General features: G+C 38.1%; 2 protein-coding genes across 47 annotated transcripts in view; one reads left to right on the forward strand and one right to left on the reverse strand.

Moving 5' to 3' along the window:
* The window catches only part of Ptprd (protein tyrosine phosphatase receptor type D), a 2272674-nt gene extending 2265041 nt beyond the window's left edge, over positions 1-7633 (reverse strand). For 11 of the 46 annotated variants that reach the window (XM_037203364.1, XM_037203377.1, XM_037203376.1 and 8 more), the window contains exon 1: positions 7546-7633. The gene's annotated coding sequence lies outside the window, so the exon portion shown is untranslated. The remainder of the gene's footprint in view (positions 1-7545) is intronic. The other 35 variants (XM_037203393.1, XM_037203392.1, XM_037203388.1 and 32 more) reach the window with 4 other exon arrangements.
* On the forward strand, positions 6763-14900 carry LOC114695845. The gene is made up of 3 exons (XM_037203330.1): positions 6763-6891; positions 7549-8143; positions 11710-14900. Exons 1-3 carry the CDS (start codon positions 6763-6765, stop codon positions 11784-11786), a joined length of 801 nt encoding a protein of 266 aa, XP_037059225.1. The 3' UTR covers positions 11787-14900.
* The last annotated feature ends 680 nt before the right edge of the window (positions 14901-15580 follow it).

Consider the following 15580-nt stretch of genomic DNA (forward strand, 5'->3'; position numbering starts at 1 on the left):
AATGTTGTTTTCAGTCACAAAAGTATAAATGATGAGGCTGAACCATGTCTTATAGAAGAAACCACATGTGTTTCATGGGAGAAAACAAACAGAGAACACACACCACACTGAACGGACACTTCCCTCCTGAGAGGCCACTGAACATACTTCCACATTGCCATTGCAAGGAATGACCTCTTGGAACAAGTACTTTAAATAAATAGTTATTGGAAACTAATTGAATACATTATACATGCAATAACAATTAGTGACAAAGGAAGCCATGGATTTGAGGGAGAATGGGAAAGGGAGGGGGAAGGGAAGGAAGAGATGCAATTATATTATAATCTCAAAAATAAAATAAGAAAGAAAAGGGAAACTAATGAGTGCATGCACAGTGCAATGAGAAATTTTAAGTGAAGAGAAAATAAATTTCCCTGGTTTTGTGTTGCATTAAACTAGGCTTCAATATTTTGAACTATAAATTTTTATGCTAACACAACATAGTCTGTGTTCATAGTACCAGATAGTAATGCATTTTTGTATCCTCTATAAGACATTTAGGGAGAATACAGCTGGAAATATTATGAAATTTAGTCAGGAATCTTCTCATGAGTTTTATAAGATTAAATAGAATATATTTTTTTAATTTAAGGATACATAGAAATTCCAATTTGCTTTTAAAAAATATACATTTTACCTTATTCTTCCTCTGTGGTTTTCTACGAAGTGCATATCACAAAGCCTCCTCTAAAGCTATCTCACACTTCCTCCAATGTGAACAGAATTTGTTTAGTATCTCTGTTCTCTGCCAAGAAAGCCAAGACATTTCTGCCATGGTTCGAACTGCAGCAACAATAAGAATGCTCACTGTAACTCATACACTGTGATTGGAAAATGCAAGGGATAGATCGGAGTTTCAACTGTGACAGTGGCCTGGAGGTTTATTAGTGTTTCCACGCCATGTCAACATGAAGGTAGCGCAGTAAGTGCTCACCATGCTTTGCTGCTTCTCCTGATCTGGAGAGTGTGACACACAAGAGGAACTGGCAGTGGGGCATTCCAGCTTAGAAGATAAAGAAGGTTGCCAACATACTACAGTGGAAGACAGAGAGGCTGTCACTGCTAAATATGCAACACAGATTCCAGAAGAGATGCCTCTGACTCAGAATGATAGAATATGGGGGTTGTGACACCACAGACAATTTCTAAGTATGTACCTTACCTAGAATAGGTGGTACTTTGGGGAGATTTCTTTCCTTTTTACTTTGAATTAAAATGTTTTTAATGATCTGGTTATACTTGGTAAAGCCATAGGTCAGTCGTAACTTGGCCAGTCTTACATCTCTAGCATAATGAGTATTGTACTTAGCAGTCTTTGATACATGGAAAGGGCAGTGAATACCAGGGACCTAAACTCTGGGTTCTGCGGCTAAGTGCATTGTGTAATTACATTGTATCATTCTGAATGGTGACTCAGACTCAACAGAATTAGATAAGTTAGAGATAGAAGAGGGGGTGACATGTACCATAATACTTATTGTATCTTTAGTATTGGGGTCATTATCTTGTCTTTGATAATTTTTTTTTCTAAAATTAAAGAAAAAAAATAAATCATGGAGTGATAGATTACTTTTGTCTGTGTTCCGCATGGATACCTGAAGGCAAGGCCCCAAATTGGAAATGGGGCACAATGCATGTAAGAAGACTTCCCCATTGATCTGAAGGCTGGGTTCTAAAGTGGAAAAAAAAATGCCTCTAAATTTAAAACAATATTTGGAGGAAGAAGAAAAGGGCAGACGCTGTCTTTAGAGGAAGGGGACAAGATTTCCTCTCTCTTTCTTTACATTTCATCAGAATGTCTGATCTTGCTCAAGAAGAGTCCAGGTCATTGTATTAAGACAGCATTAAAGGGATGCTAGTGTGTACATGCGTGTGTGTGTGTGTGTGTGTGTGTGTGTGTGTGTGTGTGTGTGTGCATGTGTGTTTCCTCCAAAATAACAAGCTGACTAGATTAGTGGCTAAAGTCAGTTAGATATTTGAAATGGAAAATACTCCATTGTCCTTGACTTTGGTGGCATTTTGTGGATGTTTTTCTTTTTCTGTTTGGTTTTGTTCTCTGATTTGATATTTCCTAGCATTTGATACAGAATGTAAAATACATGTTATTTGCTTGTAGTCGAAGGAAACCATGTTTAGGACTTTTGTCCTAAACTACTCAAACCATCTATTTAAACAAAACGATAGATACAAACCCTAGGATGCATGCAGGCATTTAGTTTATTTACTTTAACATCTAGAAATTGAAAGTGAGTTTCTTGTTTTCCTCGTAGCTTTCACACTCTGTAACATGCATTCAAATAAACAGCAATTTACATAAATTGCACTATCTAAATGTGATGTTGCAAAATAAGAAATATGTAAAGGGAACATATACACAGGAAACATTTCTGGCTACATTCTCTGTCTATGTACCCATTAAACAACTCACCTTTTTAATACTAATTAGGTTGGACAAATATAAGTTTGGATTTCTTTCTAAAAGTTTTTAATCACAATTTTTAATTCAGTGAATATTAGTACATGTGGAACTGTCTAAAGTACTTGTATTTCAGAAATAATTAGTTCAAATATTCATAAAATCTGTACTTGATTAAAACAGTTTTATTGCTTCCTGACAGTATTCAAATAACTATACAAGGCTTCCCAGATAAAATATAATATACAATTAATTTGAGCAATCTTTAAACTCAAATGAAATACATATTCAATTATAAATTTGTTCTATTCCTTTCTTGGCATCTAATGTAAGTAAATGTGTATTAAAGTATAGAGAAGATGTCTTTTTTACTTCAATACATCTTCATCTTTGAGAATATTTGATAGGGTATTTAGAAAGCATAATTTATAAAAACAAGGCCTTTGTATATTGTACTTTATTTGATTATGAATTAATCAAATATAAATCACACATCAACTGTGAGTCAGAATCATTTTTTGACCTTTGATTATTGTATGCACCCTGGAAATTTTTGAGCACACTGTTTTCACAAAGTTCAATGCTATGATACATAAGATACTTAGAGTGGACACTGTGCTCAATACTATGACACAGTGGCATGTAAAAACTTTTTGGAAGATGAATTGTATTTTTATATATTACTGGATTGTCTACTGATAATTTACTACAAGATGTGCAATGTGTTGTCCAAGCATGTTCTTGATAACAAATTGCTAAGTACAACTAGACTGGTACAGAAAAACACTTCGTAAAATGGAAATTCATTTTATATTTACACCTTTTTTATATTTGAAGTCTTCAGTTACTTCCTTAACATATAAAGACTGAAAGTGGATTTCTTGTTTTCCTTGTAGCTTTCACACTCTGTAACACGCATTTAGATAAATAGCAATTTACATAAATTGCACTATCTAAAAGTGATGCTGTAAAATAATAAATATGTAAAAATTAAGAGAGGAAGATGGAAGACTATAGCCACTAAGAGCTTCTGGCTTTTTATCCCCTCTGTGTTCTCAACTCTTCTATTTGATTATAAAGATGCTAATTCAAAGATAGTAATTTGTGGAATATTTTCTCATTGGCAAGAGTAAAAGGTGCTTCATTGGTACACAAGACAACTGTCTCCTCCCTTCCAGGAACTCCATCCTGTTTCTCTGGAGCAAGGGGCAACCAACCAAGAAAGCAACAGACCAATGTCTGTCCAACATGGCTTCAGGACAATTAACTTTACCCTTTTTCAAATAAGACTCTTGCTCCTGCGTGGATTCTTAGATTATCACAGTCTAAGAATATCACAGTATAATCTGACAATTTCTCAAATGTTAGACCCAATTACATCAGTAATTATACTGGATTGTTTCAACAATGTTTTGGAATTGAAATGATGGGAAACTGCTACAACCATCCCTACCAGACAGACAATGCTTAGTTACAGAGTCTAGACTACCTCTCTTGGCTAACACATCAAATCCCAGAACCCTTGTTTCCACCCTCCATATGTCTTCCCCTAAAGATACCGTGCATTTTTTGTACCTTAGTTACGTGTCTTCATTCAGCATACCTTGAACAAGTTTGAAAAGTCTGCTCTACTGTTAACGCTTATACTGTTGATTGTATGAGTGTAATTTACTTGTTCTTTTTAATGTCCAATTGTTTTGAGATATCTAATGAAATCCAAATTAACTGAATGTAGTTGAAAGTAAAAAAATGCACTTAAACATATTAACAGATGAATTGAAGTGACATTCAACTCAATACAAAATTCTATTCATCTAATTTTCACTATAACTTATTAAATGGAATAATTGAGACTATTTACTATGTTATTTGTGTGGCTGCTATTTATTAAGCTCAGTATAGGTGCATATCCAAAAATAAACTACTGAATTAAGATATTTGCCTCAAACAACAGAAGATTCTTAAAAGTTACTTGTTATATTTACAGAGATAGGTAAATAGATAGTTGATGGATGTGTGGATACATACATAGCTAAGCAATTACTTTAATTATGATACTCCACAACTGATAGTTTCTAAAAAGTTATTTAAAAGAAGACCTGCAGGTTATTTTAAATGTGTTACATGCATTGCAAGTCACATGTTTTTAACACATAGAGTCTTTCCATTTGCCATCCTCTAGGATAATAAAGCTTTAGAAAAGCAGAGTTATTAAAAGTTACATTAAAGATATGCCTATAACCACAAAACAATTTGCACCCATTACAGCAATAATTGTGGTGTTTATTATTACTTATCAGTAAAGTGTTAGATGTGTATCCAAATAATTCTGTAAGGACAGTTTTTTAGCTTTCTACTACACTTAACATCCCAAAGGGAAGTGTCATTGGTACTGGCATGCTCTGCAGCCTCATAATGCTTGGGTTTATGTACCCTACTCACCATACGTGAAAGAAATACCAACACTGCGCAGATGAAGAGCAAAATAATTTTTGTCAATAGTTCAGCATTCCAAAGCTAGACATAATTAACATTACTTTGCTTTCTAAATTAAGTCTTTTAAGAAAATGATCCTCCTATCCAGAGCTTCGTAAAATACATAACCATGTGTTCTACAAAATCATCTTTATGTTGCTATAGTTACTGAAATAGACTTATAAATTCTATGTTGATATTAAGGGAAAGGAAGGTATGTTTGCTTTGACCAACTGCAACTGTGAGCAAATTCAGGTACACAGCACTTTATTAGAAAAAACTCCTTTGGTAAGCACACGTTAGAGGAATTAATCATTCATTCCCTGCAGACTGCTTATGTATTTCATCAGGCCATTATCTGATCTGAATAACAAGAACAATTGCATAATAAAATGCATTACTGCTGACACTAGCAACTTTATTATTCAACTTTAAAGTTGCAACTCCTGTATGACACAGAAAGTTGGTGGCAAAAAAGCTAACAATTTAATGACCCTGGCTATGCCTGATTTCTCTGTGTTTATAGAAACAGTTACCAGGTATCTCTTTAGGCTTGGTTAGAAACAACTTTAATTCAGGCTATCCTTCTTAACACTATGACATAATTATAGCAGAGGCAGACTGTGTGTCAGTTTATTATTATTAATGTTGTTGATAAATCTCCACTTTCAGAAATGAGACCGAACGAACAGTTCTCCTGTGTGTTGTGAGTAAATACATATGTAGTAAAATGCATGCAACTGCATGGTTGGTTCACTCTTAAGTGTGGCTGCTTATGGACTATTATCCTTTTATTTTGAATATTGTTTTTCAAATGTCATATATCATCTCACAGATGTGAGGTCAGAAATGATAGAGGTCATCATACACATAACCTAAATTTGATCAACCAATGATCTCAGTTTAAATTATTTAGATTCATTTCTAAACCAACCAGTCAAAGAAGCCTCACCGGAGAGCAATAAACGATCTTTACAATTTGGGTGAGAAATAAAATGATGCTGAAGAAACAATGACACATCTTTCCAAAGTGATCCCCATCCATTGTAACTTTGTATCACCACAATCTTCATCTCATCCATTGTCCTGGCTCATCACTCTGAAACTTATGTCCCAAGTCAGTCAGAACGGCGCACAAAAAGGGCAGGATTCTAAATGCCATTTCCATTCTTAAGCATTTTGCCTTTTTCCTATTTTTAAAATCAATGCCAAATGAAATTTTTGCTTAGCTATTTGAATTAATATAGAGGTGACAATATTTTGACTGCAAGAGTGTCACACAAATATGAGAAATCACTTAATCATTAATTGATAATACATGATCATCATAAAGAAAATTTGCCTGATAATTAGTTGTAATTTTCTGTCAAATTGTATAATGTTGCAAGTTTATATTTAAATCGGAAAAGCACGTTTTATATTAAGACAAAAAACTGAAAGTTAATGATAAATTACATCGACTTTCTTTTCTAACCACTATTGTACTCCAATCTGCATGAGTGCCATTGTGTCAAAGAACTTTGTGTTAAAATTGGTTCAGTTGTTTCTAACCTACAATTCCTACTGTACCTACTGTATCTGTAACAATGCAAGAATTAGATTCAGAACCCATTTGGCAGTGATAAAGAGGGGAAAATGCTGAAACGTTATTGATTCTTTTCCCTCTTGTGCAAAACAAACTGACTCAACTATATTTTTCCTGACATAACACAAAGGTTTTATTTAGATATTACAACATATTGGCGAATGTTAAGCTACACATGTCCCTTATTCTTTTAAGGTACCATTAACCTTTTCATGGCGAGAGGAAGAGTGCCCTACTTGTGTTCATGGAAAAGCTGCAGCCTCTGACAGGCGATGATAGTCCAAGAGAAATGCTATCTGCAAAAGTTTTTGATGCAGCGATTTCAGCCTTAGGAGACACCTTAAACCTCTCAGCGGCTGATGAGGCTGTCACAGTTCATAACCGGCTGTGTCAGAGTCACAGGCTCAGCCCGCTCTCACACTGCATTTTTCACAGTTCTCCAAATTAACTTCACCAAATTCTCCGCCTAGGCTGATGCCAGGACTTCCTCCACACATAAACTGCTCACAGACATGAAGTCATCCCAACAGGATTTTCTTCTAGTCTTGCAAACCATCTCTATTAACTTTCCCTTGACCCAATTAATTTTGCTAGTGATCCTTAGAACTAAAGATAAAACAAGCAAACCACTGAAGTCAGCAAAGGGTGGAACTTGGGGGTGGACCAGGGTTGAAGGGTGACCGAGGGAGGAGGCAATGGGATGGGAATCCTCAAGCTTTTTCTAGGTAACAGTCAATCTTAGAGCCAACCAACCAACACACTCACAAACGAGGTCTTCCAGCCGCCCTCGAACAATGAGCCTTTAACAATCAGACTCCTGGGAAGGCTTGCACATGCAGACACTCCTAAGTGATCTCCCACAAAGAAAGCCACACACACACACAAATGTTTAGCGAAGCACTTCTCAGGTAGAAATTACTCAAGTTATATAAGGCAAGTTCTTCCCTGGTAAAACGAACGAACGGGGAGAAAGCCTTCGGTAGACGCCTCACTTTAGAGACCAGGCACCGAGAGCAGTTTTACTTACTAGAGCCGCCGCTCCGCTCTCCTCGGGAACGGAGGAGTCTTCCTTTCCCTTTCTGCCAGTCCAACGGAGAACTGTCTTTCTATTCCCGGGTCCGGGCTCAACTGCAGACGGGGAGAGAACAGCCACAGCCGGCTGCGCTCCGTGTCGGTGGGCTGCAGCGCTTCGGCTTCTTTAAAAGTGGGCTCTGCGTGTGCGAGGGCGGCGCGGGAGGGCGGCAGCGCGCTCGGAGCCCGCGGGTCCCGCAGACGCCGGGGCGAGTGCCCGCAGGTGCGGCGGTGCGCGCGGGCGGGGCGGGGCGGGCTGGGCGGCTGCGGCGGGAGCGCCCGGGAGGCTGAGGCTCGCACTCCGCTGGCTCGCGCTCGCGCGCACAGGCGCTCGCACCCGGCCCGGCGCGCCGCCCGCGCTCACCTGCATTTCCTTAACGAGCCACTTGATGGCTGCGGCGGCGCGGCCGCGGCCCGCAGGAAGGACCGGCGGGGGGCGGCAGGATGCCGAGGCGACGGGAGACCCGAGCCTGGGTGGCCAGGCTCAACCTCGACCCCGGGCTGGGCGCGGAGAGCACCTGCCGGCTACCGGGCGCCGGGCAGCGTCGGGCCAGGTGCGCGCTTCTGCAGGTGTCCGCGCCTCTCCCGCTCTGGGTTTCCTTGGAGGGAGGCTGGCGGTAAGGGGTGAGGGATGGGGGTCTGAAAAAGGTAGGGGACAGAGCTGTCGTTCGTTCACAGTACAGTCGGATGATGTGGAGAAAGACAGGCTCTTGGGGCAGGGATATGCTTCGGAAACTGGATGTAGTTTGCAGTTTGGGCGCTGGACAGTTTGGCGGGTTTGAGGGGGAGAAGGGGCTCAGCCAAGGTGCCTGTTATTCGGAAGTAAACCTGTAGAAGAGTTGCTGGGAAGCAGCCTCCATACTCCGGAGATGGAGACGACACCCACAGGTATAGGAAGGAAAGGGTCCCTCACCGCCTCCTTGACACCCCAACGCAGATGGTCTGTGCTTCTTCGGGGGAGATGCACTTCAGACTTGGGGCTCTGGGGAGAGGAACTTAACCGTCCTCCTCCAAAAAGGTGGACGCGGGTACTGGATCCACAAGGACAGGGTGGGCAGAACAGAATAAAGGCTTTCTTTGCTTTACCATCATGTCTGATCAGAACACAACTATAGGCAACAAACGCTGTCTCCTGTGAGACAGAGAGCACATCACTCTGTTGGTGCTTAAAATAAAGAAAAACCAGAATAATTATCCCATCGATAATAATACTAACCCAGAGCACTGAGAGCATACTCTGGCTAAAGATGTTGTGAGCATTGTGGTAGAAAATAAATGTGAGCCACTGGCATCCACAAAGGCATAACACTTCATCAACATAAATGACATATACCCAGGGTGTTCCCCCTTTTTTTCATGCATGATTCAGTTCTTGTCTAGTTTCTTGGCTCTTCATTAGTGACCCATTCTCTGTCAGGCTCCCTGCTCAGCCTCCCTAGAGCCACTGTGCTCACCAATCCAAAAAGTTTCACAGGTACCGTCACTGTGTTTTAAAACCTCTTTTGGAAATGCCAATATGTAAAACAAGTGACACGCTGTGTAAGAGTGTGCACGTGATATCTTTATGCAATTATATAGAACACTTGCTTTTCTTAATGTGTTGTCTGTCCAAGATGGTGACTCATTCTATCTCTGTGTCTTTTCTCCGTTTCTGTCTCCGTTTCTCTGTCTCTTTGTCTCTCTCCTTCCCTCCCTCTCTCCTCCCCCTTTCCTCCCCCCTCTCCCTCCTCCTTTCCCTGTCTCAGCCACCCTCTCTCTCTCCCCCTCTCCTTTCCTCCTCCCAGCTTCTTCTCTGTACAAATACACCCCAGTCAGTCTTGTCTCGGTTCCTTCCTGTTAGTGTTCAATAATGGTTTTGCTTGAACTTTGTTAGGCAGCCTCTGACTACCAACAGGGAGTTGGAGCTGATTGGTAAGAGGGATGCTGGGACTCAAGGATGCAGCTACGTTTCCTGTCATCACCAGCTCATTTCATATGCTACTCTACTCAATGCCAAGTGGCAGCAGAAATGATTTCCTCTCTGCTGTCCATAATATCTTTATACTCCCCTTGGAAACGTAATTAATAATAAAAGAAATTAATGCATTTTGAAGCCATGGGAAGAGCAGATGGATGCTGATGTGATGTTAGTCACCTTCTCTGTTGCTGCTGCCGACAGGGTGGCCACTTTCCTCTTTCTACTGCTGCTTCTATTGGGTTAAGCAAAGCATTTGGCCCTTTTACTGTGTTCTCCTTCCATCTTTCCCTTGACAATAGTTTGTGTATTTTAAATAAAGATTTCATTCTGCCAACCCGCAGGAAGCTTTTAACAAGATGCAGCTGAGCGTGTCGATATCTTACATCTTTTTACTGCTCTATGTGCTGCTCAGCTACTTGAAGCTCCTCACTACTTCAGGCAAGCACTGGCACCTTCCCTAGACAGTGTTCCCAGGCTTGATTTACACTCACTGTTACAACTATCCTTTGGTGCCCTCTGGAAACACATGGGAAACTGCAGGTAAAGGAAGACTGAGTGTTGAACAGAAGCCCCTTCCTGTCCCTTCCCACCGAAAGCACCATATGTGTTCATTGTGGTTAGTTTCGTATAATGATTTTGTTGTTGGTTCTTGTCTTGAAAAAACAGAACTGAGACAGGAGGAAGGCTCTTAGGATGATTGTACCAAGTCTTAGGAGTTAAGGAAGTTTATCCGCCTACCTATCTGCTCTTTCTGGAATTTTTACTAGGATGTATAATTTCAATAAATAGGGGGAGGTTTATATGTCTTTATAATGCTTTTGCTGTATGTTTCCTTTTAAAAATCTTTAAATTGTCTGTCAATGAAACCTGTGTTAAAAGAACCATAATGTGAAATTGAAATCAACAAAACAGAAAATGTGAAAAGGTGAAGGAGCAGTGCCTGGAACAGGAGTCTTCAGGAAGATTACTTTTATCTGGCAATGTTTCTTCATTTACTACATATTAATTTTGCTTTGTTGTATTTAAGCTTATTATTGGTTTGAATAGTCTGCTGTAAGTGGAAGAAATCTTGGAATTTACATTTGGTTTTTTTTTTTTTTTTTTTTGATTTTGGAGTAAATACCACTTCCCTGCTTCAGTTTTTAAAATGGGCTTAGCAAAGCATCAGTAGCAAATCTACAACAATGATTTCCTGTTTTAATATATTTTTTAAATATTTTAACAGCATCATGAGGAAACGTCTTCATTATACAGCACTCTGTGTTGTGGAATTTAGTAGACAGGGGAAGAAAGCAAGTAGCAGGGTAGTTATGAAGCTAGGAAGAGGAGGAAGCCTGTTGGAAGAGATTGTGTGCTCTCAGAGGATACCCTGATCCTCCCCAAGGCACCCACCCCAGTCATCCACAAATTCTTCTGCTGTGTATTTCTCCAAAGGCAGCTACAGTCTAAAACTGTCTGTATTTGTTTTGACTATTTCAGGAAAGAGACCATGTTCAAATAGCATTTCTAACAGTGTATTGTATAATTGTTTCATTATTAATTGCTGTTGTTAATCTCTTACTCTCTTAATTTATAAGTTATAAATTAAAACTTGATGTGTGTCTAGGTAAAAATTCAGTGCATATAGGATTTGGTAGACTCTTTGGTTCCAGCATCCAAAGGTCTATGGAGAATACTAGTATTGATATACAGACTGCCGTTTTTGTGTTTGCTTCAGCCTAATAAATATTATCCTGGATTAATGTTTGGTTAACTATAGCCTTAACTCTAATGTTATGCTGATTGGAAGAGAGTGCAAATACAAACAATACTATGTTAATAATAGATCAGAAACTAGTGTACTTAATGAATCTTCTTATCGTTACATACGGGAGAAAGAAAACTCTCTATTCCTCCAGATATTATTTTGTGAGAACACAGTTCTGACACACCAAATGCATTAAATTTACATCATTTTTAATACATAGTTTATCATCAAGAATATTGTACAGGAATCCTTACCACATAAGGGAAGATGACTCACCTATACAATCATTCAAATGAAGAAATATGAGTAAATAGGGTTATATTTGTTATTATTATAGTCTCAAAGTATATATAAAGTTATACCCTAAGAAATTCAGAAGTACATGTTTTTGACATAATGTTTCTTTTTTTCCTTAGCTGTGCTGAATATTCTTCATCCTTCTCTTTGCATTCCCAGCTCCAGATCCACAAGGAACTCAGAATCCTGGGGATAAAGTTTGAGAACTTGGAGCATCCTGGTTTCTCCTGTCCTACTGGATTCTCTTTGTCAGTGGGAGAAAGGCCAGCCATCTCCAGTGCATTGGAGAGCTCCTTTCTGGCAGTGGCTGTGTTTGTTTAGGAGGACGGTCTTGCCACCACCATGCATATATGCCATATATGCACTTCCTTTATAGCATATTCCTTCTGCTGTTCACTAGGGCTGGAATTATGGCCCTTGGACTCCATCATCAATTCCTTTAATCCAGCAGCCTTTCTGGAAAATATTCTTCATTATCTAAATTTGGTTTAGAATTACTTCTAATTGAGACTTCCTTTTCCTTATGATACTTGGGATATCATATTTGTATTTTTAAATACAAAATAGTCAAGCATGATAAGCACTTTTCCTAATTATTATAAAGTTTAACAAATATATCAGCTACTGTGTACAGAAGTCTGAAAAGATTATCATGGCTCCACCTGAAAATAATTTTAACACAAATTTAATTGTAAACCGGAGTGCACTAAGAGACGCATAGAAGGAGCCAGGAAGACATCATTTCAGGGTTTGTATGCAAGGTATTTCCAATGGAGATTAGCATGTGAAGCAATAAATAAAGTCGGGATCACAACGCACCACTGTGGTTGGACAATCATCCAGTTAAGGCCTCAGAAACAACCTGTCCTTGGACATCAGAACTTTAATTTGAGGCTTCAGCCACCAGGACTCAAGCCTTTAGGCTCTGGCAAATTTTCTGGTTTTTACATGTCTGAAATATCCAATTCTTCCCTCATGATCCACTTAAAATTCTTTCTTGGAGCTTCTTGGCCCCCATAATTGCAGAGTGGTTGTGCACTTGGTTTTGTTTCTCTATAGAACCCTGAATAGTACACAGAAGATCTTTATCTAAATTTAGAGCATGTCAATGTTGTCCACAGAGTTGTCACATCTGTATACTAAATGAGCCTAATGCAGCAAATTTTTGAAAATGTCCTATGTTTTATGAACATATATCTTCACATTTTTATCTCATTGCAAAATAAGAATGATGGATAATTTGAAGCCTAGTGTTTATTATCTGACTAAGCAAGCCACTGTTTATTAAGGCGCTATGATTTTCATCTGTTTACATACTGCTTCAGGAAAACCACATGGGTCCATTCCTTTAATTATTTTTTAAAAGCCAAAGATGATCACGTAAAAGTGAACTCAAATTACCAATACTAATTCTCAAATCACTGTTCCATGAGTATACAATAGAATGAGCCTAGTGGGTCACAGAGACTGATGTGACAAGCACATGACCAACAAAGTGTGCACCAGATGGTCTGCACACACATTATGGTTATTAGCTTGGTGTTTTGTGGGACTCCTAACAGTGGAAACAGGTGGATCTCTGACTCTTTTCCCTGATCTTGGGACTCATTTCCTCCTATTGGGTTGACTTGCCCGGCTTCCAATAGGAGAGCTTTTGTCTTGTCTTATTGTATCTTGTCTTGTTGGGTTTGGCAGTCGTCTCTTGAAGCCTTTCATTTTTCTGAGAGGAGACAGATGGTGAGTGGATCTGGGAAGTGAGGACTTGGGGCAGGGAGCTTGGAAGAATGGAGGGAGGGGAAATTGTATTGTATGAGAGAATAATCTATTTTCAATAACAAAACAAGGGAGCCAATTGAATACACTCTTTTAAGCAAAATGTTCCCCAAAAATATGTAAATCAGAACAGATGACATCAAATCCTTAAATAAATGAGAAGTATAATTCTATAAAGAAAATATAATATTTGATTTGGGTCATTATTTTTATTTTAAAAGTAATAAAATATGTCAACTGCAAGATTCTTTGTATTTAGCTGTGCTTAGTTAAGGTATTATAAATTTCAGTTCTGATCCTGACTACTTTTGAATTTTATTTGCCAGATATGGCATGATAATGGGTAAGTACCCCACTTGTATTATTCAGTCATGTGAGCAGCATTCTAAGTTTCAGATTGAAGAGTTATAGTTCTGTGGTAGTGTGCTTGCTTAGTGTGCCCGAGCCCTCACTACAAGCACAAAATTAATGCACATATAGATGAAAAATAAGTTCATTTATTTCAGCTCTTAGAAAATTGAGGTTTTCTAGCTGGGTTAGGTCTCACAGATCACATAAATAAATGAAATGCATACCACAACAGCCTGTCTCTTGACTCTCTCTTCTATGTTATTCATCTGCTTCTTGTTGTTTGTGCCTATTCTATCTTGGATTTGGGAGCTTTTGAAATGTTTGACATAAACTAGAAATTTGTGATAGGTTAATGTTAAAATATAGGTTCAAAACAGAAAAAAAAGTGTTTTTCTATAAGAACTGATTTTCTACTTTTCAAGTAAGTCACAGTTCGCTATTCCAATTCGGTGGCCTTGCATATTAATTCCATATGAGAAATGATTTTGCTTGGTCCCATATAAAGTTTAATTTCATTATCTAGTTTGTATTCAGGAAAGGAAATAACTTTATGATTTTAGCTACATTATTTGTAAGCCTTTTCCATCACCATAATTTATTTTATATGCTAATTTCTCTTTTTGGGTAACTGTTTCCTTATATTCACATGATTTTATTTCCCACTTTACTTACAAATAAAAAGAATATAAAATCTATAATAGCTCACCTGTCTTTTACAATGAACAATAAACCCTTCTAGAACTTTCATAGGCATGCCCTCTATTTCAGAGAACAACAAAATATTTTACAAGTCTTTGTTTTTAGCCTTTTGTTCATACACAATGCTATTGTGGCAGGGAAAATACGTTTGCATTGGCAAAGATTTTATATATATTTGGAATATTTAAAGTTGTGAATTTTAAGGCAGAATCAAAAGGAAGAGTTGTAAAACAATAAAATTATAGAAACTGTTTTTTAGCTTTTGATAATCTGTACCTAATAAATCAATTGGAATATTTTATTTTATTTTTTGAAAGTATATATTGTGTTTGAAAAATTACAAATCTCTTTAAGTAAGTTTTCCACATAATACAAGGGGTGATATAGCCTAACACCTTGCCCTTCACTTCTCTTTCACAGATGAAACCACTAAATCCACTGTGTAAAATGCTCAATTTTATATAATAAAAATGGAGTCCAGTTTTCATATTCTTTATTTTTACAATAAATAGTGTAACATTAATTATAAAATGTCATGTTTTCTTAATGTAACTCTATATACATGCGTATGTATTTGTTTCTTATTTAAATTCAGGGTGTTTTTATTTGAATTACAATGTACTTTCTCAACCCCTCTTCTTATATTTCATTTAATAGGTATTATTATAGTATTTTTAAACAAATTTCAAATGAGATATTGAATAAGAAACTGCTGCACCCAGAAGGGGAAAAAAAAAGAGAGAGAGAGTTGTCTCAAAAAAAAAAAAAGTCTTCTAGAAAACATGAAGAGACATGCTTTGGGGGCATCCTTTTCACAGGTCCTTTCTGGAATCCCTTTGTTACTCATCCCTGCAAATCTTCTGCTCCTTTCTGTGTCTTCTCTGGGCTCCATTCCATGCCTATGCTGTTTCTCCGGCATTTATTGTGCAGTAAAAGGGACAGCTACAAATGCTGGAAGAGTGCGGAGAATTAGAATCAGAGAGCAAGTGCAGAATGTGAGGGAAATACAGAGATAAGATTTAAGACATTTATTAAAGGATGATCTCCCAAGTGACTACAGTATATGGAGAAGCCAGAAATGAGAGAAAACATTGTAGTGGAGTATCGCTGGGGAAAATGACTCAGGGCCTCTTCATGATTCCTTGAAATGCTCACTATTAGAACCTG

This window comes from Peromyscus leucopus, chromosome 2, assembly GCF_004664715.2.
Source record: "Peromyscus leucopus breed LL Stock chromosome 2, UCI_PerLeu_2.1, whole genome shotgun sequence".
In the NCBI taxonomy this organism is placed as follows: domain Eukaryota; kingdom Metazoa; phylum Chordata; class Mammalia; order Rodentia; family Cricetidae; genus Peromyscus; species Peromyscus leucopus.

Excerpts from the sequence above, each read along its gene's own strand:
- LOC114695845 (XM_037203330.1), top strand. The coding sequence starts at position 6,763 with ATGGAAAAGCTGCAGCCTCTGACAGGCGATGATAGTCCAAGAGAAATG. Across the intron at positions 6,892-7,548 it reads CGGCTGATGAGGCTGTCACA|AGCCGCCGCTCCGCTCTCCT; the intron begins GTTCATAACCGG and ends TTTACTTACTAG. Across the intron at positions 8,144-11,709 it reads GCCGGGCAGCGTCGGGCCAG|CTGTGCTGAATATTCTTCAT; the intron begins GTGCGCGCTTCT and ends TTTTTTCCTTAG.